The 21658-nt window shown below is 49.7% G+C and overlaps 3 protein-coding genes and 1 non-coding gene across 5 annotated transcripts; 2 read left to right on the top strand and 2 right to left on the bottom strand.

Moving 5' to 3' along the window:
- Window positions 1-326: 326 nt before the first annotated feature.
- timm9 (translocase of inner mitochondrial membrane 9 homolog) lies at window positions 327-1745 on the bottom strand. 2 transcript variants are annotated; one of them, XM_068751859.1, is made up of 4 exons: window positions 1691-1745; window positions 1200-1246; window positions 946-1041; window positions 327-640 (listed from the first exon to the last, which is right to left on the bottom strand). In XM_068751859.1, the coding sequence occupies exons 2-4, from the start codon at window positions 1236-1238 to the stop codon at window positions 506-508; spliced, it is 270 nt and encodes an 89-aa protein (XP_068607960.1). In that variant the 5' UTR covers window positions 1239-1246; window positions 1691-1745; the 3' UTR covers window positions 327-505. The 2 variants fall into 2 exon arrangements, with proteins under 2 accessions (XP_068607960.1, XP_068607959.1); XM_068751858.1 differs by having other exon boundaries at window positions 1200-1241; window positions 1691-1738.
- LOC137908106 (small nucleolar RNA SNORD53/SNORD92) lies at window positions 736-821 on the bottom strand. The gene has a single exon (XR_011105953.1). It is a non-coding gene; the product is annotated as a small nucleolar RNA SNORD53/SNORD92 (small nucleolar RNA).
- Window positions 1746-2891: 1146 nt separating the features above from the next.
- On the top strand, window positions 2892-21430 carry kiaa0586 (KIAA0586 ortholog). The gene is made up of 28 exons (XM_068751833.1): window positions 2892-3159; window positions 3338-3381; window positions 3547-3619; window positions 3702-3771; window positions 4042-4216; window positions 4280-4344; window positions 4407-4479; window positions 4565-4706; window positions 5417-5510; window positions 13984-14131; window positions 14266-14675; window positions 14979-15051; window positions 15386-15565; window positions 15642-15855; window positions 15942-16118; window positions 16201-16316; window positions 16485-16619; window positions 16971-17155; window positions 17233-17357; window positions 17467-17669; window positions 17742-17886; window positions 18032-18182; window positions 18307-18563; window positions 18650-18702; window positions 18794-18922; window positions 18988-19180; window positions 19266-19418; window positions 21095-21430. Exons 1-28 carry the CDS (start codon window positions 2892-2894, stop codon window positions 21238-21240), a joined length of 4197 nt encoding a protein of 1398 aa, XP_068607934.1. The 3' UTR covers window positions 21241-21430.
- Window positions 6960-8938, top strand: irf2bpl (interferon regulatory factor 2 binding protein-like). The gene has a single exon (XM_068751838.1). It carries the CDS (start codon window positions 6960-6962, stop codon window positions 8868-8870), a length of 1911 nt encoding a protein of 636 aa, XP_068607939.1. The 3' UTR covers window positions 8871-8938.
- Window positions 21431-21658: the final 228 nt, after the last annotated feature.

The raw sequence follows: 21658 nt of genomic DNA, 5'->3' as shown, positions 1-21658 counted from the left end.
GATTCACAAGACCTTGACTAATGAGCAATAGAGGACATCCTATAAACAATTCTAGCCATGGAGCCTTTGATGTTCAAACTATTAGAGATGCAATGATTTGAAGGAGCTACTGGAGGAGAGCGTCTGCTCCTCATCCAGAGGAGGCAGGTAAGGTGATCCGGGCACCTAATCAGGATTCCTCCTCTTTGGAGGTATTCCGGTCACGTCCTCCTGAAAGGAAATCCCAGAATTCGCTGGAAGGATTCCTTCCTTCAAATGTGACTCATTTTGCATATTTCACCAAGAAACCTGAGAATATTTAAGGTTCTTAAGGAAACAGCTTCATGTCTAACAAGAGCTTTATTTCAACACAAAGAAAAATTACAACTCCGCTGTTTTGCAAATAAGTGAGAGTAATCCAAGCATGTCCGATCATTGATCCCAGATCGCTGAGAATTAAACTCCAGCTGCAGTCGAGTCATGTTCTGTCCAGCATGTTGGACCTGCTGGGGAGAAGTTCTCCAGTTCAGCGCTGCTGACCCAGCAGCCCTGCTTTAGCTGCCAGAGCCTCGTTCTGCTGGATGTGGTACTCCTGAAAACGCATGGAGATCCGCTGAGTCATCTTCAGGTACTTCTGTAGACACGACTCAGAGCAGCTGGACTGAAAAAAAAGGAAGCAAATGATCAGAATGTCACCAACAAACAGCCAATCACAGAGCTTCGTGTTGGTATTTTAGAGATATTTTGCTGCAGGGATTGGTCAGACAGCCAAGAGAAGAAGTGACATCACATGACATCATCAGCACATTGAGCGAAACCTTTTCTCAGCATCATCATTCCTCTGACAGCCAATCAGAGCCTTCCTAGTGTGAGCTCTGAGCATTAGCTATAGCTATAGCTAGTTATCCCACGTGGTGAGAGCGGGATAGGTTTCACTGAAACGTCTGTGATGGGTTTGCTGCTTACTTCTTCTGGCTTCACGTCTCTGGTGGTGAAATCCTTGACACAGTCCATGAAACAGTTCTCCGTCACCTTGTTGTACGTCCCCAGAAACTCCTTGAACTGAAAGACAAAAGTAAAAAACCAAAACTGGTTTAGTCTTTGAGAAATGGTGTCTTTCTTTTCTGACTGCATTGCTACGAGTTAAAATCTGTCAAAATGGAGGTTGAATTTGCTTTTCTACGTATGAAATGATGAACTAGGGTCAGTAACTTCATTACCTGTTTTATCTGGTCAGACTCGGTCACCTGCACCGCCATGATCTAGACTCCATGAGGAACAGGGCACACATCAAACCCCTTTAATCCCGAACCAGACTCCATTCAAAAACTGGGACTCTTTCGCTCCCCCATGCAAAATCTATTTACACGTGGATTCTATGACCTTTTTGAGACGTTTTGAGACATTTTCTATCAAATAACTAATTATCCAGTGATGTTGTCTGGTATGAACGAGCTCGGATAGTAACATTTCAATGGATAATTATATGCATTATAAAACATAAACATAACATCAACCTAATTTGATTTTATCTGCCAGCATAAGTCAACCATCGTTAGCGTTAGCATTTAGCCTTTCCGTACTCCGGTGTTTTTTCAATTTCTTTTATATTACATTTAATTTTCTTATTACATTTCTGTAAAAAAACAGACTAAAGATATTTGTTTTGTCGTGAAATAGTGAGAGTAACCATGGAGTATTTTAAACTCACCTTTGGACGGCGTTGGATGTGGAACGAAGGACATGTGAAATAGGAAGACGCGTTTTACAGCCGCAGATTCGCCCACATTAATCTTTAATTTAATCTACTTCACAAAATTAGTTTATATATAATTTAACACTGATTACAAATTATAGAAAAAGTAATAACGTGATTTTTGAGTCGATTAGGATCCGACTAAATGTAAAGTATAAAAGCAAAATATGACGAATGTTGATCTCGGAAATAAAAAGTGCAAAAATGTGCCACTGTTGATTCCGGAGTGCTACAAGTACCAATAATATAACGTTCCTACGTTTTAACAAGAACGTTTGTATTCCCCATCCTTGGGAAAATAATGACAAATTTGAATAGAAAAGAATAGAATCACAATTTGTGTAATGTCACTGCAATGATAGAATTAGCATACATGGACAGACGGATTTTTTAAAGTTTGTTTTAACCTCTCAGAAAAGATTGAGGTCTAGAAATCTCAAAATTGTACATGAACAAATGTCAATAAATATAATGCAACCCGTACATTCAAATTATCATTGGCTAATGTTTTATTGCATGGTTAGGGTTAGCATAGGGTTAGCATTTGCAGTTTTGACTGATCAAAATGTCTCTTATTAATTTTAAAGTTAATGATAAGGCTAGTGCTTCTTCTCTTAGTGTCTTTATTATAAAGCATATTAAATTTTTTAATTGCATGTGAACAAAAAATATTTAGGTACATTTAATTAAAAATGGGGCTATATTGTAAAATATTGTGTATTACAATGCCATGACTATACTAAGTAATATCAATACTGTATAACAACAATGTGTTTTCACTGTTGGCTCATGTTTTCGTCTCGGGTTTCTCAATGTAGAGACAGAGTGAGACGTTTGTCATCATTTTTAGACTCTCTACCGGAAGCGGAAGCAGGAGCTGCGTTTTGTTGTCAGCAACAGTTGTTTCCAGATTTGTGGCGTCAACACTTGGTTTCTCTATTTCTGCTTCTTTCTGAAGCGTCTTTCTAAAGTGTACTTTACTTTATCTTAATTTTAACTCGGTAACTTCCGACGTTCAAAGCGTGTTAACCGTGTGGCTGCCCTTTGGTCCCGTTTGATGTTGGAGCGGGAAGTTTAAAGGAGTCCCGCTCGGCTAATGAACGCTAGAAAGCCTTCAAATATCTTCAGGTAAAACTCCATCAATGTAATTATTATCATGTTGCATCATCCGGACAAACAGTCCTCCTCCAGCCCGGACACCGGCGACGTTTTAATCCGTTCTACTCGGGTCCTTTTCTCGGACCGGAAACAAGAAGTAGGACCTGCATCCGGTTCTGTCCAGAAACTGCGGGACCCGCCTGCACAGCCCCCGGTGTCCGACAAGCGGCACCGTCGCCCCGGGACGGAGGAGCAGCAGCGGGCCAAGCCTCGACAGAAGCCAGACTTTGCACCTCCTCTGCGGGCCGCCGCGGATAAAGGCTCCGGTGGGTGCCGGTGTTACCGGAGCTGCACCGATTAATCAGCATATTCTCCTTTTGTCGTTATTCTAATAAATTCTCACTTTGGATAAGCGTCGCCTTTTTCATCTGAAACAGAGAGAATCACCAGTGTATATATGTTATTGAGTAAATGGCCATGTTGTTTGTTTGCTTGCATTTATAGACGGACGGATGCTGAACAAAACGGATGGGATCAAAGAGAACAGAGTAAGTCTTCTTGGGCTGAACAAGCTGAACCACAATGTGATGCAGGAATCCCACGTCTGTTTCTTACGACATTTAACTCTGACATGACCAGCGCTTCTCATTAAAACCGATGAATCCTCTCAATGAATCTGTTTAAACACACGTTTTCCGTGTTTGCCCTTTCAGGAGCCTCCAGCTCCAGGCGTGAGTCCAGACAGGAAGCTCTCCGCTGGGACCCGGCGCCAGCAGCAGCAGCCCGGTGAGAGAAGCAGCAGCATTATGGTCGTCCAGCAGGCGATCCCTGAGGCTGACCCTTCCTCTGCTTCCATCGTCCCTCTCAGACGACGACCTCCTGACGTCACGCTTCACGTCCGGAGGGCGGGGCGTTGTGCTCGCCGCTCTGAAGAAACGGTAAGAAAGTAGATGTTTCCTGTCAAAAATGTAAGTCTGTCGAGTTTGTGAAATTGTTTTAGTCGACTTTTTACTTCAATAATAAAAAATTCTAAAACGTTTTTCTTTTGAAAAACTGCAGTTCATATTTTGTTTACAGAGAATCACTGTTATTTTAACTGTAACTGAGACCCTTATTTAAAACATGGCGTCATTAATTTACAGGGTGCCCCTGAACGCCTCACGTGGCCCTTTCACTGTCATCTCACGGACGTTTTCTTTGCCGCTCAGCTCGAACAATGCAAACCACAGAAGAGAGGTCAAAGTGCAGCTGCTGGATCAGGATCCAGTTCAGACCGGGTCCCGGGACACTCCTGGTCTGAGGACTTCCGTGGGTGCGGTGGGGGTCCACACTGAGGGGGGGCTTTCTACTGGAGCCGACAGCAACACGGCGGCTCTCATCCAGGTGCGTCTGACCTGAGATCAGCACTCGAGTCGTCGCGGTGAAATACCTGCTGCTGTGTTTCAGGCTCAGGTGGACGCTCGAGTGTCTCAGCTGGCTGACGGGGTACACAAGCTGCTGCAGGCTGACAGGTACGTACAAAATGCCCTCGTGTCCCTGAATATGACCTCACTGTGACCTCACTGTCCGGCAGGGACCAGGTGTGGAGCCTGAGCCGGCAGACGCTGCATCACATAGAGACGCACAGCCATCAGCTGCAGCTGCAGGTAAAAGCCCACTCACCTGCTGAGCTGCAGCTGGCATCTGGACCCGCTGTCCGGCTGCTCATTGGCTCTCTCCTCCTCCAATCAGAGCCAGTTGCTGCAGTCAACCCTCGGCGTGGTGATGAGCCGCGCCCCCGGCGACCCTACGGCCTCTGACGCCACGGTTAAGCCTGACCTGAGGAATTCAGGTGATCCTGCCTGCCTGAAGGTCACTCACCTGGACAGTGCAGGTAAACACACACACACACACACACACACTTTTAATGGAGATAACACTTGCTTTCTTAAAATCCTTGGATTAAGGGAGTTGCTCTTTGGACTTCAGACTTTCATCTAATAAACAACTTTTACAAGTTGTCTTTCCGACTTGGGGCACAATATACAGGATCCTCCGTAGGATCATGGGAACTGGAGTTCACATCCAAATGAAATTGCATGACTCGTTGTGACCAGCAGGGGACAGCAGCATCATAGCACCGGCCACGGACTCAGACTGATGGGGCTTAGAAAAAGATCAGCACGTGTTTCTTCCGTTTTACCCCACCTGTGTGTGAAGATGGGGTTGTCATGGTAACGGGCTGTTTGCAGCAGCAGGCTATTTTTGGCAGTTCTCCAGCGTTCGCTGCTGATGTGTCCTCCCAGCAGCTGCGCAGGTGAGAGAGGCGGTGATGTGGAATCTCTGGTAAGGATTGTGGAATGACCTGACCCCTGAGGAGGAAGGTGTCTTTGACCTTTGACCCCTTCACTTGAAGTGATGTTTGTGTGAGGATGGATTAGGAGAGCAGAGCGTGGTTTCCAGCAGCAGCAGCACCGGCTCTCAGACTGTGTTGTTGTTGTTGTTGTTGCTGCGGCTCGGTAGCGACATCACAACGTGGACCAGACAGACCCTCGTTAAACGTTCTCCTGACTCGCTCTGAGTATTTTTCCTTCTATCCATCAGTGAAAGCCCTCCGCAAACAGCAGCCGATCACGAGTGAGCCTGGGCCGGTTACTATGGCAACATCCCACTGTGACCGACAGCCAGAGGAAAACAGGTGATGGGGGCGAGGGGGGGGGTTAAACTGTGGCAGAATCTGCATCAAAGCTCATCTGAACACAGAGCTGCAATTCATCAATCGATCGATCAGTTGTGATCACACATTTATACCGTGATCACCGATTTAACCAAATGTTCCTCCGACCGGTCAGAAACGCTGATATTCATTCACCTCTGAGAAAACACTCAAATAAACCTCTGAGCGCGAACACAGCAGGTGTGTGTGTGTGCATGTGTGTGTGTGCGTGTGTGTGCGTGCTTGTGTGTGTGCGTGTCTCGCTCTATTTGCATAATCACTCAGGGAGCAAGCCGGGGGTGAACGAGGCTGTGGTTCTCCATGTATGTAGCAGCCTCCTCCTCCTTCCCCTCCACAGCACGGTTGCCAGGTGCGTTTCCATGGCTACACAGGCGGTATCCATCAGAAGCGTGCTGAAGCTAATCTGTGAGCATGCGTAGCTGGCGCCGAGCCAATCAGCTGACATTATAAACCCTCGCCGGAGGCTCCATGTTGGCGGGTTGGTAGCCGTGGTTTCACGTTTTTCCCAGAATGCATCATTACGGCGTTCACCCCACCCTGACCGGGTGACTTCTGACCACCACCTCTTTGTGTTGTCACGTTTAATCTCCAGGTGTGTATTAGATTCTCTATTGGTTATTGAAACAGTCGGTTCCGGTCTCTGATTGGCTCTGGCCTTTCTCCACCTGGCTGAGCAGCCAAAGCTTTATTTATCACAAACCGACGACAGAAACAGAAATAGACCGAGGACGGAAACACAAAGCAAAGGGAAACGACCTGCAGCTGAAACCTGCCTAGCGACCCGCGCACGCCTTGTTCCTTCAGTGCCTGCAGCAAACGCCGTCCGAATCAGTCCGCCCCCGGGTAGAACTCCGTCGCCTCGCCTGGCGTGCGGAGCGGAACGACCTGCTGCACGCCGGTTTCTGAGGAACCGGATCTTGTTTCTGTGAATAGATAGAATAAAACATCAAATCAGGCGAGATCAGCTGATTGCAGATCTGTTGATGTCACTGGATCGTTTAGAATCGATCTGCACACAAAAACAGAACCCAGACAAACCCAAGGTGAGGGGGAGGAGACGAGGAGACGGGCGCCCCCCCCCCCCCCCCCCTGCCCCCCCAGCCTGTGATCCGGGAGGAGGCGGGGCCAACAAGTGGCATCATTGCGTTTTAGGAGGAGGGGTTCATGACGACAATTGTTCTACCAGGTGGCATTCCTGGGGGGGGGGGGGGCACACAACCCAAATACCTCCTCCTCTGTCGGAGTGAAGCATGCAGGGAAAAACGCAGACCTCCTCCTCCTCCTCCTCCTCCTCCTCCGACTGCAGCACAATACGGAGCTCCCAGCGAGAGGAGGCGGACAATAACCGGAGAGGAGTCGGGCTCCTGATTCTGCTGTGAACGAACCGGGCCGGAGACGGGCAGAGGGAAGATGTCCTCCCCGCAGGTCTCCGCGTCCCGCAGACAGTCGTGTTATCTGTGCGACCTGCCCCGCATGCCGTGGGCCATGATCTGGGACTTCACCGAACCCGTGTGCCGAGGCTGCGTCAACTACGAGGGCGCGGATCGGATCGAGTTCGTCATCGAGACGGCCCGCCACCTGAAGCGGGCCCACGGCTTCCAGGAGGGCCGAACCCCCGCCGGCGGACCGCCGCCGCCGCCGCCGCAGCCCGCCGCGCCGAAGAGCCAGACGGGAGGGCAGCCGAACCATCACCACCAGGACGGTTCCGGGAAGTCCCAGCAGCCCGGGTTGGACCGATACTCGCTCGGTGCAGACAGCCGGGTTCGGTTTGACTACGGCGGGCATAGCAGCAGGCTGCCGAACGGGCACGCAGGACCCAACGGGTTCAAGCCGGACGACGGGCCGCCCGAGCTGAACCGACAGAGCCCGAACTCGAGGAGCAGGAGCCACGGCGGGCTGGTACCGGCCCCGGGACCGATGGCCGTCCCGCCCAACCTGCTGCCCCAGACGCTGCTGAACGGACCGGCGGCCCACGGCGTGGTGAGCAGGGCCGCCCCGCAGAGCGGCGTGGTCGGGGCCCCCCTGCCCGAACCCGGGGGGAAGCGGCCCGCCTCGGTGTCCAGCACCGACCAGGAGCGGGACATGAAGGAGAAGCAGCGGAACGTGGAGACCCTGGCCGAGCTGGGCGAGAGCCTCCGGAACCGGCAGGAGGAGTGGACCGGCAAGCCGAAGGCGGTGCGCGACACGCTGGCCGCGCTGTCCGGCTGCACGCCCTTCGACGTCCGCTTCAAGAAGGACCACGCGCTGCTCGGGCGCGTGTTCGCCTTCGACGCCGCGTCCAAACCGGGGCTGGAGAACGAGCTGAAGATCTTCATCGAGTACCCGAGCGGCTCCGGGAACGTGTTCTCCAGCGCGTCGGGGGTGGCCAAGCAGATGTACCAGGACTGCATGAAGGACTTCGGGAGGGGGCTGTCGTCCGGGTTCAAGTACCTGGAGTACGAGAGGAAGCACGGCTCCGGGGACTGGCGGCTGCTGGGGGACTTGTTACCGGAGTCTCTGCGCTTCTTTAAGGAGGTCGTGGGGGGGGACATGCTGCCGCAGCCCCACGTCGACGGCAGCTTCCCGCTGCTGCCCACCTCCCTGGTGCTGCCCGGCCGGGCGGCGGCCTCGGGCAGCGGGGGCGGCGGCTCCAGGGCTGCCCTCAGGAAGAGGAAAGCGTCCCCGGAGCCGGACCCCGCGGACGAGCAGCAGAGGCAGCAGTGGATCAACAGCCAGACGGAAGCCCTGAAGCTCTCCATGGCCGCCGGCTCCTTCTCCGGGCAGCCCGGACGCGCCACGCCTCCAGAGCCCGCCGCTCCGTCACAGAACGGACAGTCCCCGATGGCCGCGCTCATGTCCGTGGCCGACACGCTCGGGAACGCGCACTCCCCCAGCAAGGACAGAGACTCTGTCCACTCCACCACCTCATCCAGACACAACAGCAGCAGCCCGCTGTCCCCCGTCTCCGCGTCCGGACAGAGGCGCCTCTCGTCCCGCAACGGAGACGTCGGACTGTCCGCGCCATCGCAGTCCGACCAGGCGCACGCGCAGAACGTACCCGACTCCCCCATGGCCAACAGCGGGCCGCTGTGCTGCACCATCTGCCACGAACGGTTAGAGGACACGCACTTCGTGCAGTGTCCGTCCATCCCGAACCACAAGTTCTGCTTCCCCTGCTCCAGGGAGAGCATCAAGGCCCAGGGGCCTTCCGGGGAGGTGTACTGCCCCAGCGGGGAGAAGTGTCCCCTGGTCGGCTCCAACGTGCCCTGGGCCTTCATGCAGGGGGAGATTGCCACCATTCTGGCTGGAGACGTGAAGGTGAAGAAGGAGACTGATCCCTGAGGAGGAGGAGGAGGAGGAGGAGGAGGAGGAGGAGGAGGATGAAGAGATTCTGGACACTTTGCTACTTTCACTGCAAAAAATAAATAAAGATGAAACACTTTTCTGCTGAGCCTCAAAATGGACTTTTCACTTTCTGTCAATGAGTGAGAGAATGGATCAGCTGATCAGGGTGGTGAGATATTGATTGGATTAAATAGGTTAAACCTCAAAGGACCAAATCAGAACTGCAGATTATTCCCTCTGTTTTAATACCATGCAGATGTGTTCAAAGTCACAAAGCAGGTTTCTCAGACAATAAATACATTTAATTAAAATGAATATTTCATTCATTTGGAAGCATTTAATGCTTTACTTGACAGATTTGGCTCAATCTGCTATTTACTATTATAAATTAATTGATTAAATTAGGCGTTTGTTATTTTTTACCAAATCAGCTTTAAAGGTGTTGTCAAAGGTTCCCTGTGGTGTTTTCGGACCTCCGGTTGTATTTGAAACGTTTCAACGTTCAGGATAAACAGACTCATTCTGTATCGGTTAATCTGATTGATCTTTGATTTATGGCAGCAACAAAAAATTATCAACTCAAAATCTAAGATTCAGTCATTCTCCAACTGAATTATTTCCTGATGACGTGGAAACGGCATTTAAATATTAATAATTATCAATAATCATGGAAGCATATGATTTATCTTGTTTGTGTGCAAGTCTATCACCAGGATATTGATCATAGATTATGTTATTGACTGATGAAGTCTGGACTGTTCTGACAAATTCAGAGATTTGCTCATCAAATTTTTGGTTTTGTCACAATTTTTGGACAATTGATAGACACAAATGACAGAAAATTAGAAAAACTGATTGTGTTTAGTTGCAGCTCTGCTGACGTAAAGCACTTCCTCCTCATCCAGCTCATTGTTCATGCAGATTTTATCCCCTATAAAAGGAGATTTTATCTACAATGGAAATAATGTTATTTTTTTAATTTGTCTAATGGAGAAACAAATTTCACCAGCATTTCACATCTTGTCTTTAATTAAAGATTTAAAAAGGTTTGAACAATGCCTTAAACGCATAATCTGTACCATGAATTCATGAAAAATATCAACTCCTCTTTGATCGGGAAAGTGTGTAAAATTATTATCTATGTCTGTGGTAAATAAGCTAAAGACGACTTTGTTGACTCGTATTTGTTAGCAGGTTTAGGGACTGAATCATCGGGTTCAGCAACAGGAGAGGGTGTCATCAGCATATAGTAATAGCGAGCTAGCGAATGCAGCGCGCCTCTGACGAAGAGTTTTATACAGCGCAGGATAAAGCGTGTGAATAGTCTTCATGTTATCGTGTTTGTGGTGGAGGTAACGGTCGGAGGTGTAAGAGTGACGTGGTTCAACAGGCAGACTGGTACAGAGGCGAGCTAACAGACTTCTTCATCATAGCGCCACTTTATGAAATCATGTGTGTAAAAGCAGTTTTTATTTTTTATACAAATTACACACGCTTTAATTTTTAAAGATTTGTTTGTTTTAAAGCGATTATTTGTCATTTTGAAGGTTTGTAATATTTTGTCTTTTGGTGAAAAGTTTTAATTTTTTACATTTTCTGACTGCAATAAACCTTTATTCTGTCTGACTTCCCATGTTTTTCTGTTGTGCGTGTAAGATTTAGTTCGGTGTACGTGTCATCCTGTTCATCTGTTGCTTTTTGGATGTTTTCTATTCCTGTAGTCGCAGACTGAAACTCCTAAAACCAATGAAACATATTGATCTTGTAACGTGCCTTGGAGCTGAGTCGGTTGTAATAAATTCCATTGGTATGACCGTTTCCAGCGGCTGTCATGTGACTTTGTGTCCGGATGGACTGATGGCGGTTCAAATGTTTGGGGTGAAATCAGAGAAAACAACAAGGACTTTAATATATGCGGTACAGTTCAATATAAATACAGTACTTTATGCAGCAGTACCTGTAGCGGGTTGTACTTTTGTAGTATTAGATAATGTCAGTATTATTTGCAGTAGTAGCCGTATCACTGCTAATAGTACTATTGGCACTAACACGCCAATATCTATCAGTTGCTGCGGTACAGGAGTACTTTGTGGTACTAATACTTCAATATCTAACAGTAGCTGTAGTATAGCAGTACTATACATACTAACACTTCAGCTGACATTCCTAACTAGGTAAATGGAAATTAAAAGGTTTTTTAAAGTCTTAGATTTTGTTGTACTAATGAATGTTGGCTGTGGCTTCGATTATTAACGCTCGCAGCAGCACACTACTACTACTACTACTGTAGTTTTTGAAGTAGTACTACAGTAGTAAGTCGGTGTAATTAGGTGCAGTAGTTGGAGTCTTTTGGTTTCTTGCTGCATTGCAGATTTTTCTCTTTGAACAACAACACACACTCACCTGGCCTCTGTGTGTGTGTGTGTGTGTGTGTGTGTGTGTGTGTGTGGTGTGTGGGGGGGGCGTGATGGTTAAGGTGCCCTTGGCTCAGTGCAGCTCACTGTATGCATGCTAATGTAGCGCGTATATACACACACACACACACACACACACGCTCTATATGGGGACTCCAGGGTGATTTCTAAGAAGTCTTTGCGTGTGTGTGTGTGTGTGTGTGTGTGTGTGTGTGTCATTGACGGGGAGGGGCTGTGGAGAGGTGAAGTGAGGTGGGATGTGAGTGCAGTTTTTTTGTTCACTGCAGTATAGCTAATAAGTGACCTCCATTAATCGGCAGATGACTCTGATAATCGATCATTTATTGAGATCGACCTTCCCCTGCTGCGTCACCATTGTTTTGTCGTTCTCCTCATCGTCTTTGAAGTCGTCGTGTCGGGGAAGGCTTTTGGTTACTGATCCAGCGTACCGTCGGGTGGAAAGAATCGATTCTATTTCTGTCAGTTCGCCGGTCGATCCGTTTGATTTTGTCTGTTTACTGTTGACTGGATTAATTGATGCTGAGAGTCATCATGAATCTTTACAAACACATACGACACTTGAAGACCTTTTTTTTATTCATCAATATCTATAATATGATTCAGGTGTGTGTCGCCATGGCGATATGGTGTAAGATCTGAATCGTATCATCGCGTCTTTTGTTGCGCATCTTCCTCCATCTTTCTTATCATACTTCCTGTCAAACATTAGAAAGAACCCCGTAAATATAGAAATAAATCGATGACGAGCGGTCCGTCAACCAGAGTTTCACCTTCAGACTTGTCTCGTTGTTGGTGTTGTGTGTTGTTACGGTGTTGTGTATCGCCGAGCGATGGACGCAGTCGCACGCCGACCTGAATCCTGCTGCGCTGAGATGCAGCATCGGCCCCGTCTTTCTGTCTCCACATCACCGCAGTCCGGTTCCCCCTCCTCCCCCGTGGCCGCGTAGGATGTGGTGGTTGCCATGGTTACCTGGCTTGAAAACCGTTATCCGTGAACGTTGCCGAGGAAACAAAGAGGGAGTAAACGCGATGTGCTGCACGCGAATCCGGATTGAGCCTGTGAAGCGTTGTTCGGAATAATAAAGGTTATTTGAATTTAAATTTCAGGCGGTCAGCCTGCAGCTGACGCGTGACGAGGTCAGGCGTGTGGACGAGTGTGTGTCTTTCCTCGCCCCTCGTTGTCTCATAGTTACGACTTCATTTATAGACGATGATGTCAGCACTATTCTTCTTCCAGCATCCCCCGCTGCACCCTCCCCCCGCTCTGACGGCGAGCGTCTCGACAGGACGCCGTCTCACCCACCCTTTCTGTCTGATGTGAGCCGTCCCATATGCACCGACTCCCCCGCCCCCCCCTTCTCCCCCAGACGCTGCAGCGTTGACTCGTTTCTTTGTCTGGCGTGTTTATTCTTCTTTATCTTTCGCCCCAGTAAAATATTAAAATCAGGATCTTAAATTGTTCCAAGCGTTCCACGTGGAGTCCAGATGTTCCTCACACATTTAGCCTTGAGGATCTTTAGGATCGGTCCTGGTCCTTGAGTCCTCCAGGGTCCAGATGGTTCTTGATTTACTCCAAATGGAAACGTTTAACCCATTTATTTTACATTTGGCACCAATGGACCTTCTGGTCCTCTCGGTCCAACGTTCTGCTTTGGGTGACCCCGCATCCGTTCTGTGTGATCGGTCGTTCGGATCAATGTGATTGGCTGAATGATTGTTATCAGCAGTGTACTGTCGGCGTGGCCTTGTGGCTGCGCTGGGGTTAAAGCCTCCATTTTGCCCGAGACGGGCAGACAGAGGGGATGATGGGAAAAGCACAAGGACAAAATGAAAGCAAAGATTTCATTAATATTCATCTCCACCCGTCTGGGTGACATGCAAAGGCCTACGGAGAGGAGAAGCTGCTCTTTTTATCTCCTCCCTCTCCTTGCTTTGAATGGAAGCTTCTCTCTCTCCATCTCTGCTTGCTGTCACCAATGCAAGCCACTGAGGGGTTGCCTAGCAACAGTGGCAGCAGCGGACGAGCGGATGACTCGTACTCTGTCACAGATCCTGCAGAGCGCGGCGGGTCGTCTCCTCTTCCAAGGAGTCCATGTTTCCTCCGCGTCCCACGGTCGACTGACTAAAGTCAGCGTGATGACACAAAAACTGCTCAATGAACTTTTCCTCCCCCTCTAACATCTCCTCTGATGAATGCCTAATCATTCTGTGATCTGAACACACACACACACACACACGCACGCACTGAGCCGTCTGTCCTACGGTTGACTCCGGCGGCAGCCGGCTGGACAGAGCCTCGGTTACGTCCAGCGAGCCGACACTAACGGGCTTTTCCTGCAGCCGGTGTGATGATATAATAAATCACATGATCTCGGCGCACACACTCTGCTGCTGCTCACCGGGATCGGGTTTCTGTCTCCGGTTCTCTGTCGGATGAGGTTGAGTCTGATAAAACGTCTACGAGCATCGCTCCACTGGCTTCTGATGTGTCTTTTGAGCCGGTGCACCACTAGCGACTGCCCTACCAGAGAGTAGCACAATAAATGATGAGATGAATCAGAAAATGATCAAAATGATTTAACATTTGAAATCAGGACATAAAAGTCTTGAATGTGACGTGACATCCACCTTTACCTCAGCTCTGTCCTCTGTCGTCTTCTTTTTCTTTATGTCAGAGATGACCGGTGCGACCGCGACTCTCCCGGTGTTTCCATGGCAACAAATCCAGCTGCAGGAGTTTGTCTGGGATCTTCAGCAAGCAGAGCCGATGAAATGCTGAAGGAGATTAAACGTATGCGGTCCGAGATGAGGATGCTGCTGACGGTGAGTCGGTGGAGAACAGTTTGGTCCTTGGATACGGTAACGGGAGTTTAGACTCAAATTTACCACATATGCAGGATTTTAAAACTGTAAACCAACTAAGTTTGACATCATCTAAATGTCTTTCTGTCATCCAGAAACCAGAAGACTCCCTAAAAGCCACCAGATCTGGACCAGACCAGGACCAGTCTCAGTCCCATCCATCCCACCGCAGTAGAAACCAGTCCCAACAACATCACTCCCAACGAACCCTCCTGCGATCCAAGTCCGAACACGTCAAGTCCCAGCAAGACCACCCTGAAGCCCAACAAGTCCAATCCTGGTCCCATCAGAACCCTTCCCAACAAATCCATCCCCATCCCCAGAAGTCCCACTCCATACCGCTTCAGAAGAGGCCTGTGGTTCCGTCCATGTTGGAGGAAGCGGGCCGGGTTCTCCGTCAGGTTCAGAGAGAGAAGAAGGTTCTGGAGGAGAACCTTGAGGCTCTGCTGAGATCCAACAACGGAGAAGTTCTGCACTGCCAGCTGGAGGCGCTTGCTGCTAACAGGTAGCTAGTGCTATCGCACTGTATGTTTAACATAGGTTTAGCATTAACGTGCACCTTAGCCTTGCCATTAGTGCGCTAAACAGGAGATAAATGCTAACTTTAACTGGCTAAAGGTTAGTGTAGTTCTTTGACGTAGTCCTTATCGATGTAGCATCCCAAAAAAACCTTCAGCATCACAGAAAAACGGCAGAATCTGTCAAAACATGAAGAGTCTGGTGTTGATTTATCACATGAAGGAAACATCCTGCTAACGTTAAACACAGATTCCGGTATGTGTCTCTTCTGGGTTTGTGTCCTCTGCAGAGATTGGATGGACGAAGTTCGGATCAAGAGGACGGTGGATGCGTGGATCAACACTTTATCCAAAGACGTCCAGGTGAGGGAGGACACCTGGACGTCTTTCAGGAACCTTGATATGCACCTAAAATAACAGAGTTTTTGTCTGTCCTCCACAAACGTACATCACACTCCTGTAATGCCATCAGACTCAGTTATTTATTATACTACATTACCCACAATGCAATGTCATAAATTAGTGTGCGTTATGTTGTTGCTTGTAGCCTGCCGCTACAGGAGACGTACAGGGGTCTGGTTAGCTAACGCTCCAGCATCGGGTTTGTTCCATTGTTGGAATTTGTATCTCCTACTCCCTTTCTTCCTCCTCCTTCACCTCCTCCTCCTCCTCCTCCTCCTCTGGCTCCTGTCACTAGGCTGAAATGTCCTCAGAGAGCACCACAGCCAAACACTGCAGAGATGCTCCAGTGACATCACAGCAGAGGGTCACTGGGCGGCCCGCCCCCTCAGTTCAGGAGAGGCCAGTGAGCACGTTCAAAGGAAGAGGAAATAAGACCAGAAGAGGAAGGGGGGGACAGAGAGCTCCACAAAGACTGGTCAGTCTGCACTCAACTCCCATTGGTCCCATCCGCAAGCCAGGTCTCGTAGTTGTGATGGCTTTAATTTGTCCAGATGCAGGGGGCGGAGCTTGATAGATCACCGATAAGATTAGCAGACAATGAGCGGGTGGAGGCAGACGGAGAGGCGTACCTGAGCCGTCTGTATGGCAGAGCTGCGTATGAAGGAATGAGACGAACCCTGAAGAAGAGTCCATACCTTCGTTTCAGCTCGCCTGGCTCGCCGCTGGGCAAGAAGCCCCGCCCTCGACTGGTGGAGAGTGTCAGAGGTCAGAAAGGGGGTTTTTAACCACACAGTGGGAATAGATTTCCTCTGATGTGTGCAAACATTTTTTTTTATCTCCGTTTCCGTCAGGTGTGAAGGTGAAGTCTTGCAAGACTCAGACCAGTTTGGCTCCTCCGCTCCATCGGCCACCTGGTCCACCTCAGTGTAATTACATCATCAGCTCCTCCCACCTGGCCAATGGTGGCCCTACTGGACCCCCGGCAAACCCTGTAGACGGTTACTCCGTTCCCATGGCGATCCCACTTGGTCAGTAAACTAAATGATTTCTGTTTTAGGGTGAATTTAGATCGAAACTCAAAGGTATCTTGAGCGCTGCTCTCACCATCAGGTCATCCCAGGATGGACTCCTCTACTCGCCGGCAGCTGGTGACATCACCACCCACGGGTGCGCCCGCATCTAGTGTCATCGCCGTGGACAACCGAGCCTCTGAGCTACAGTTACACGTGAGTAGATTTAGATTTTAATCATCTTTTTCAATAACACACACCCAACCCCTGTAATTTATTTTGTGTCTAATGATGTCTTTAAATTATTGTAATGGTTTATTTACATGTATTTATTTTTAATTAGTTCCTCACCAGAGGTCACAGGTGGTTTTGCTCTGACTACAGGTGGAGCAGCTGGATGCAGATGAAGCTCCTCCTCCAGGACCTCAGGTTAATATAATGGAGAGGAGGAGTGAGGAAGAGGAGGATGACAACATCTTTCCAGGGACAGACTTCCTGGCTGTCGCTGATGTCAACCAGGTGAACTTCCTCTTCCTCTTTTTTCCATCAGGTGTTTGCACAATTGCTTTAGTTTTTTCAGGTCACACGTTTTAAGCTATGTTCAAAGAGTCAAACTAGAACTTAAAGACATCAACCAGAGGTCAATGTCTCCTGACTGGGATTCTGGCATCACAAGCATCTGCAGTCCAGCAGCGCCCCCTGCTGGATGCGTCCACCACTTCATGTTCCTGTGTGACCAACAGTAAATATGATTGGACAGTTCAGGTGTGTGAGGCGGGCTGTGTGAAGCGTCCAATGGCCTCCGGATGTACCACTTTCTTCTGTTTTTTTTCTGTCCTTTATTTTCATCCTCTTCTCCTTCCTCATCAGGAGGAGGTGAGTGCTGTAACCGAGGAGGCAGTGGAGTTAGAAGGAGGCCCATCTCCTCCTCTGGTCGTATATCAGGGTCCAGCCTTCCCGCCCCAGGCCCGTTCAGTCCTCCCTGCTCGGGTTCAAGCCTCCTTCCCAGATATCAATCTGCAGAGAGACGCCCTGGAGAACCGGATGGTGGACTGGTGAGAACCCGGTCTGAACTGGATCCTCAGTGCACCGTCAGCATGCATTAGAGGCGTACTTTCTCCATCACATCCAGGGTGGAGCAGCAGCTCATGGCCAGGATGATCTCACAAATGTACCCACCCCCTCCCTCAGACCCCGCCCAGATCCAATCTACTGACCAACCAGAGTCCGAGGAGCAGAGCATCGCCTCAGACATTGGTGAGCGGATTAGCTCGGTTATTCTTTATTCTTTTATGTTACGTTGGTAGGCCCTGGGAACGGGCTTGAAGGCTCCGGTAACAGGCCTCACTGTTTGTGCTGCGTTCAGTGGAGGCAGCAGGAGGTGGAGGTCTGCAGCTGTTTGTAGACTCCGACGTGTCGGTGAACTCCGACCTGATCAGGCAGCTGGTCGATGAGGTTCTGACCGAGCACGTCGCCCTCATCCTGGGACACAGAGACACACAGGAACAAGGACCAGAACCAGAACCAGGACAGGAGCCACAGCAACCAGGTCCAGGAGCCCATCAAGAGGTGAGACGCATTAAAACAAACTACAACATCAAGACCTTCCCTCTGCAGGCTCTTAATCTGGGTTTGTTCTAGGAGGTACTGGTTCCCACACCGGTACCAACCCCCCCACCCACCTCAGCGCCATCCAGAAGAGACACCCCGCCTCTAACCACACCCCCTCCGTCTGAACCTAGCAGTCTGCTGATTGAGGCTCCTCTTAAGCCACACCCAGCACCAGGTAGACACATCAACAGAAACAGGAGCAGCATTAGCAATAGTGCTAACCGCACCAGTAATAGAGTAACTGGTCGCAATACTATTAACAGTATTTGTACTCTAGAATTAGCAATAGCAGCATTAGCTACCCCCTCCTCTTTCTCCAGAGCATGTCGACACACCTACTCCCAGCCCGGAGCCCGCCCACTCTGCAGGAAGCCCTCCTGCGGTTCATCAGGCCCCGCCCTCTGTCCCCTGGGGACACTCTGAGCTGCCATTGGAAGAGGAGGAACACCTGGAGACGGGCACACAGCCGCTGTAAGTACACACACACACTTTTTTAAAGGCAGGTGCATTGTGGGAAATGTAGTATCCAGTGTTTTTTTACGTTTGATATTTAATGACTTCCTTCTGATGGTGCTTTTGGGTTGTTCTCTCGTAGCCTCATGTCGGTAGCGCAGGAAGAGCCTCCTCTCGCCTCTCCTCCTCCCCCCTCCTCTCCTGCTCTTACCCAGTCTGCTCCTCCCCCGGCTCCTGGAGCCAGACCATCATCCCCCTCCAGCTCCACGGAGGACTCCAGCACCAGTAACACCAGCAGTTCCAGCAGCAGTGCGGTGACAGCGGGGACCGACGCAGCACTGAAACACATCTCAGAGGGAGAACTGCTCATCAGCGCCGCCCAACTGGCCGGCCCCAGCGGTATCTTCATCACCACCGTCATCCTCAGTCTAACACGTTCCACGTTGCTATGAAATGAACGTCATTATCATTTCTGTCTGTCGCAGTGGAGGACACCATCTGCAGCTTCTCCAGCTCTGGCCAGGAGCTGCAGGAGGTGGTGAGGAGGACTTTGTTTCTACCTCAGTGTAGTAGAACCACCGTCGTAAAACAAAGTCATTCTGTTTTTACACTTCCTGTCCCTCCCTCAGGACTTTGACCCCCCCAGTGAGGAGCAATACAGAGGTCATGGAATCCTGCTCAACTTGGTGTCCAAGATAGAAGCTTGGGAGACCAAGCAGGCAACGCACACACGTAGAGGAGAGAGACCACAGCCAGAGGTACCAGACACACACACACACACACACACACTCCTGACCATGAGTCCTGACCGGCTGCTCCTCAGGGCTCCCGAGGGAGGGATCTGGCAGAGGAGGAGGAGGAAGAGGAAGAGGTGAGCCAAAGGGAATTGAGCCAAGGGGAGGTGATAGATGATCGGACTACAAAACCTTACTGGACTACAAATCCCAACAAAAGTACAGCTGCAGCCTGGCTAAGACAGAGCTCCTCCTCACCCGTGCAGATGAGTCGGGGTGCAGGTATGACTGCCCCCCCCAGGTGGACATGAATATTGACTGTGTCATCACTCTGACATCACACTCCTCTGTTTCTTCTCTGCGTCAGAATCCAATTTGGAAGATCAGAGGTCAGTTGCCGAGGACGACCAGATGGTGGACCCGATTGGTGCATGGACGTCTGACCTCCGGACAAACCTTACTTCTACTCCTCCTCCTCCTCACACTGTTCCTGTCCTCAGACAGAAGGAACGACACACAGGTAGGTACCTGCTCTTCATCAGATGACCACTAGAGGGCGACATGTCTCTACCATTATCTGTTGTTCTGGTTTAGTTGAACCACTGATGATTTATTCATCTCCCAGTCAGTTTTACTGGTTCCTCTGGTCAGATGAAAGGGTAGAAATAATAGTCCAAAGACGGATTTGTACATGGATAGTAATGCCCGGCTGACTATGAGTACAACACACAGCACAATGGCGTGCGTGCGTGTGTGTGCGTGTGTGTGTGTGTGTGTGTGTGTGTGTGAGCAGCTCCACTCTGAGTGCACACATCCAACCACTCTGTCACCACAGCTCCATACATGGTAATGTTTACACTGACTGAGCTACTTCAGCGCGCGTGTGTGTGTGTGTGTGTGTGTGCGTGTGTGTGCGTGTGTGTGTGTGTGTGCAAACATGCCGACAGTCGAATCCTCTCTGCCTGTTGAGTGAACAGAATCACTCTTGTGAAAATAATCACGACAATAACAGGAGAGGCTTCGTTTCCTGTTGTCAGGGCGAGGCTAGCGTTAGCCGCGCTGCATCCATCTTGTCACTGTCATCATGAATATAACGCGGTTCTTCAGTCAGCTAAACGTGCCTGTCAGACCACAGATCTCTGTGTATGAGCTTCTATTTGTTTTTCCTTTGCCTTAAATCCAAGCTAATTTAGCTGAAGGCTGAGTTTGAACTGAAGAACAGCTGGTGGGCCGACTCCCCGGCGCTAATGGTGGTGGAGCGCTGCTGTTACCGGAGCCTCTAACTCCCCCCAGATGGAGCTGCGGCCCGAGGAGCAACTGGTGCCTCTGCTCCTCCAGCCAATGCGTGCGGAAGAACTTTATTTGTGGAGCAGAGCACCTTTCATGTAGCACATAGCACTGACGACGAAGAGTCCTGTCAGCTTCTTTAGGCCACATTGGTTCTCCAGGGTGGCTGGAAAACCCAAGCCAGAATCCTGGTGGGACGTCAGGCAGGAGGCGATGAGGGAACAGCTGGAGTAGATGGGGTAGGTTCATCCCAAACTGGTCTGAGTGGTGATAGTAACTCCATCATGAGGGGCATCTGCAGCCTTCAGGTGGACGTCTTCGCTGTCTCAGTCTGAGTGTCGGGTTGCAGGGCTGTCAATTTCATCTCCGTAATTAGAACCAGCTCCGTAACCGTGACAACCGGTTCTCAGAGGGATTTATTGTTGGCACGGCGACGCATCGGGTGAGAAGAGTTATTAAAATGGCTCAGTTACACAGATGTTGTGTTTTGATTTCTCCTGCGAAGGAGACGTCCAACATGGCGCCCAGCGCCTCAGGAGGGTGTTTGTTCTCACAGTGGACCCGGGAGTGGCCCAGGTTCTGACGGGGACACACAGGAGCCGCTGTCGGGACCGCTCCGGTCCTGGATCAGTGTGTCTGTCTGTGTAGCATTAGGGTAAAACCACAAACGCACACTGAGGTCAGTGTCTCGGTTCACACAGACGCTGCGTGTTTGAGCTGAATTTATTCGTTTCAACGCGGCTCCATGAGGCCCGGGTCGGATCACAGCGTTTCCTAAAAGGCAGCCCCTCGTGACTTCTCGAGGTCTGAAGGGGCGTCGACAAGCCAGCCTGCAGGAGCTGATAGGAGACGACAGTCATAAACACGGTTTAAAACTGAGCAGCTTTTGTTTTCCCTGTCTCTGTGCAGCCGGACTCGGTTGGATGGATGTCCATCTGCCCTCCATCAAACCAGAGGAGGAGGCGAGGGAGGAGGCGAGGGAGGAGGCGAGGGAGGAGTCGAGGGAGGAGTCGGCAGCAGACACAGGCTTGTCCATCAGAAAAGAGGAACTGTAGCGGGAAGCCGCTCCATCGTCTGCATCCTGTTCATTCAGCTGATGGATCTGTGATGATGTCAGAGGACGCCTGATGACGTCATACAAAGTTGTACCTCCCTCCTCTATTCTTTTTCACGTCTTCCAATCAGCTCACTCGCAGGTCCATGTATGGCACTGACTGACCAATAGAAACGGATGAATATTTTAATAAAGGTTTTATTGACATTGTGAAGTGGGCGTGTCTATCAGTGTTTTTGCTGTTCATTGAACTGTAGCGACAAAAACAAGCTGTGTTATGAAGAAAGTAAACAAATGTTCCTCTGTAGGGCCTGTCAGGCAAAACTGTGGGAATAATGTTATATTATATTATATGTGTGAATATAATGTTATGTTATATTAATGATATATTACCATCACACACACACACAGATAACTTT

This window comes from Brachionichthys hirsutus, chromosome 18, assembly GCF_040956055.1.
Source record: "Brachionichthys hirsutus isolate HB-005 chromosome 18, CSIRO-AGI_Bhir_v1, whole genome shotgun sequence".
Lineage (NCBI taxonomy): Eukaryota > Metazoa > Chordata > Actinopteri > Lophiiformes > Brachionichthyidae > Brachionichthys > Brachionichthys hirsutus.
The sequence above is the reverse complement of the archived record's forward strand: the minus strand, read 5'-3'. Positions and strand labels throughout refer to the sequence as shown.

What these genes read in the sequence shown, in the direction of transcription:
- timm9 (XM_068751859.1), bottom strand. Translation starts at nt 1,238, where the DNA reads ATGGCGGTGCAGGTGACCGAGTCTGACCAGATAAAACAG. An exon ending in AGTCTGACCAGATAAAACAG is followed by an intron (nt 1,042 to 1,199) that starts GTAATGAAGTTA and finishes TTTGTCTTTCAG; the next exon opens with TTCAAGGAGTTTCTGGGGAC. An exon ending in GAGACGTGAAGCCAGAAGAA is followed by an intron (nt 641 to 945) that starts GTAAGCAGCAAA and finishes CTTTTTTTTCAG; the next exon opens with TCCAGCTGCTCTGAGTCGTG.
- kiaa0586 (XM_068751833.1), top strand. Translation starts at nt 2,892, where the DNA reads ATGTTGCATCATCCGGACAAACAGTCCTCCTCCAGCCCGGACACCGGC. An exon ending in AAGCTGCTGCAGGCTGACAG is followed by an intron (nt 4,345 to 4,406) that starts GTACGTACAAAA and finishes ACTGTCCGGCAG; the next exon opens with GGACCAGGTGTGGAGCCTGA. An exon ending in GAGACGGGCACACAGCCGCT is followed by an intron (nt 18,183 to 18,306) that starts GTAAGTACACAC and finishes GTTCTCTCGTAG; the next exon opens with CCTCATGTCGGTAGCGCAGG.
- irf2bpl (XM_068751838.1), top strand. Translation starts at nt 6,960, where the DNA reads ATGTCCTCCCCGCAGGTCTCCGCGTCCCGCAGACAGTCGTGTTATCTG.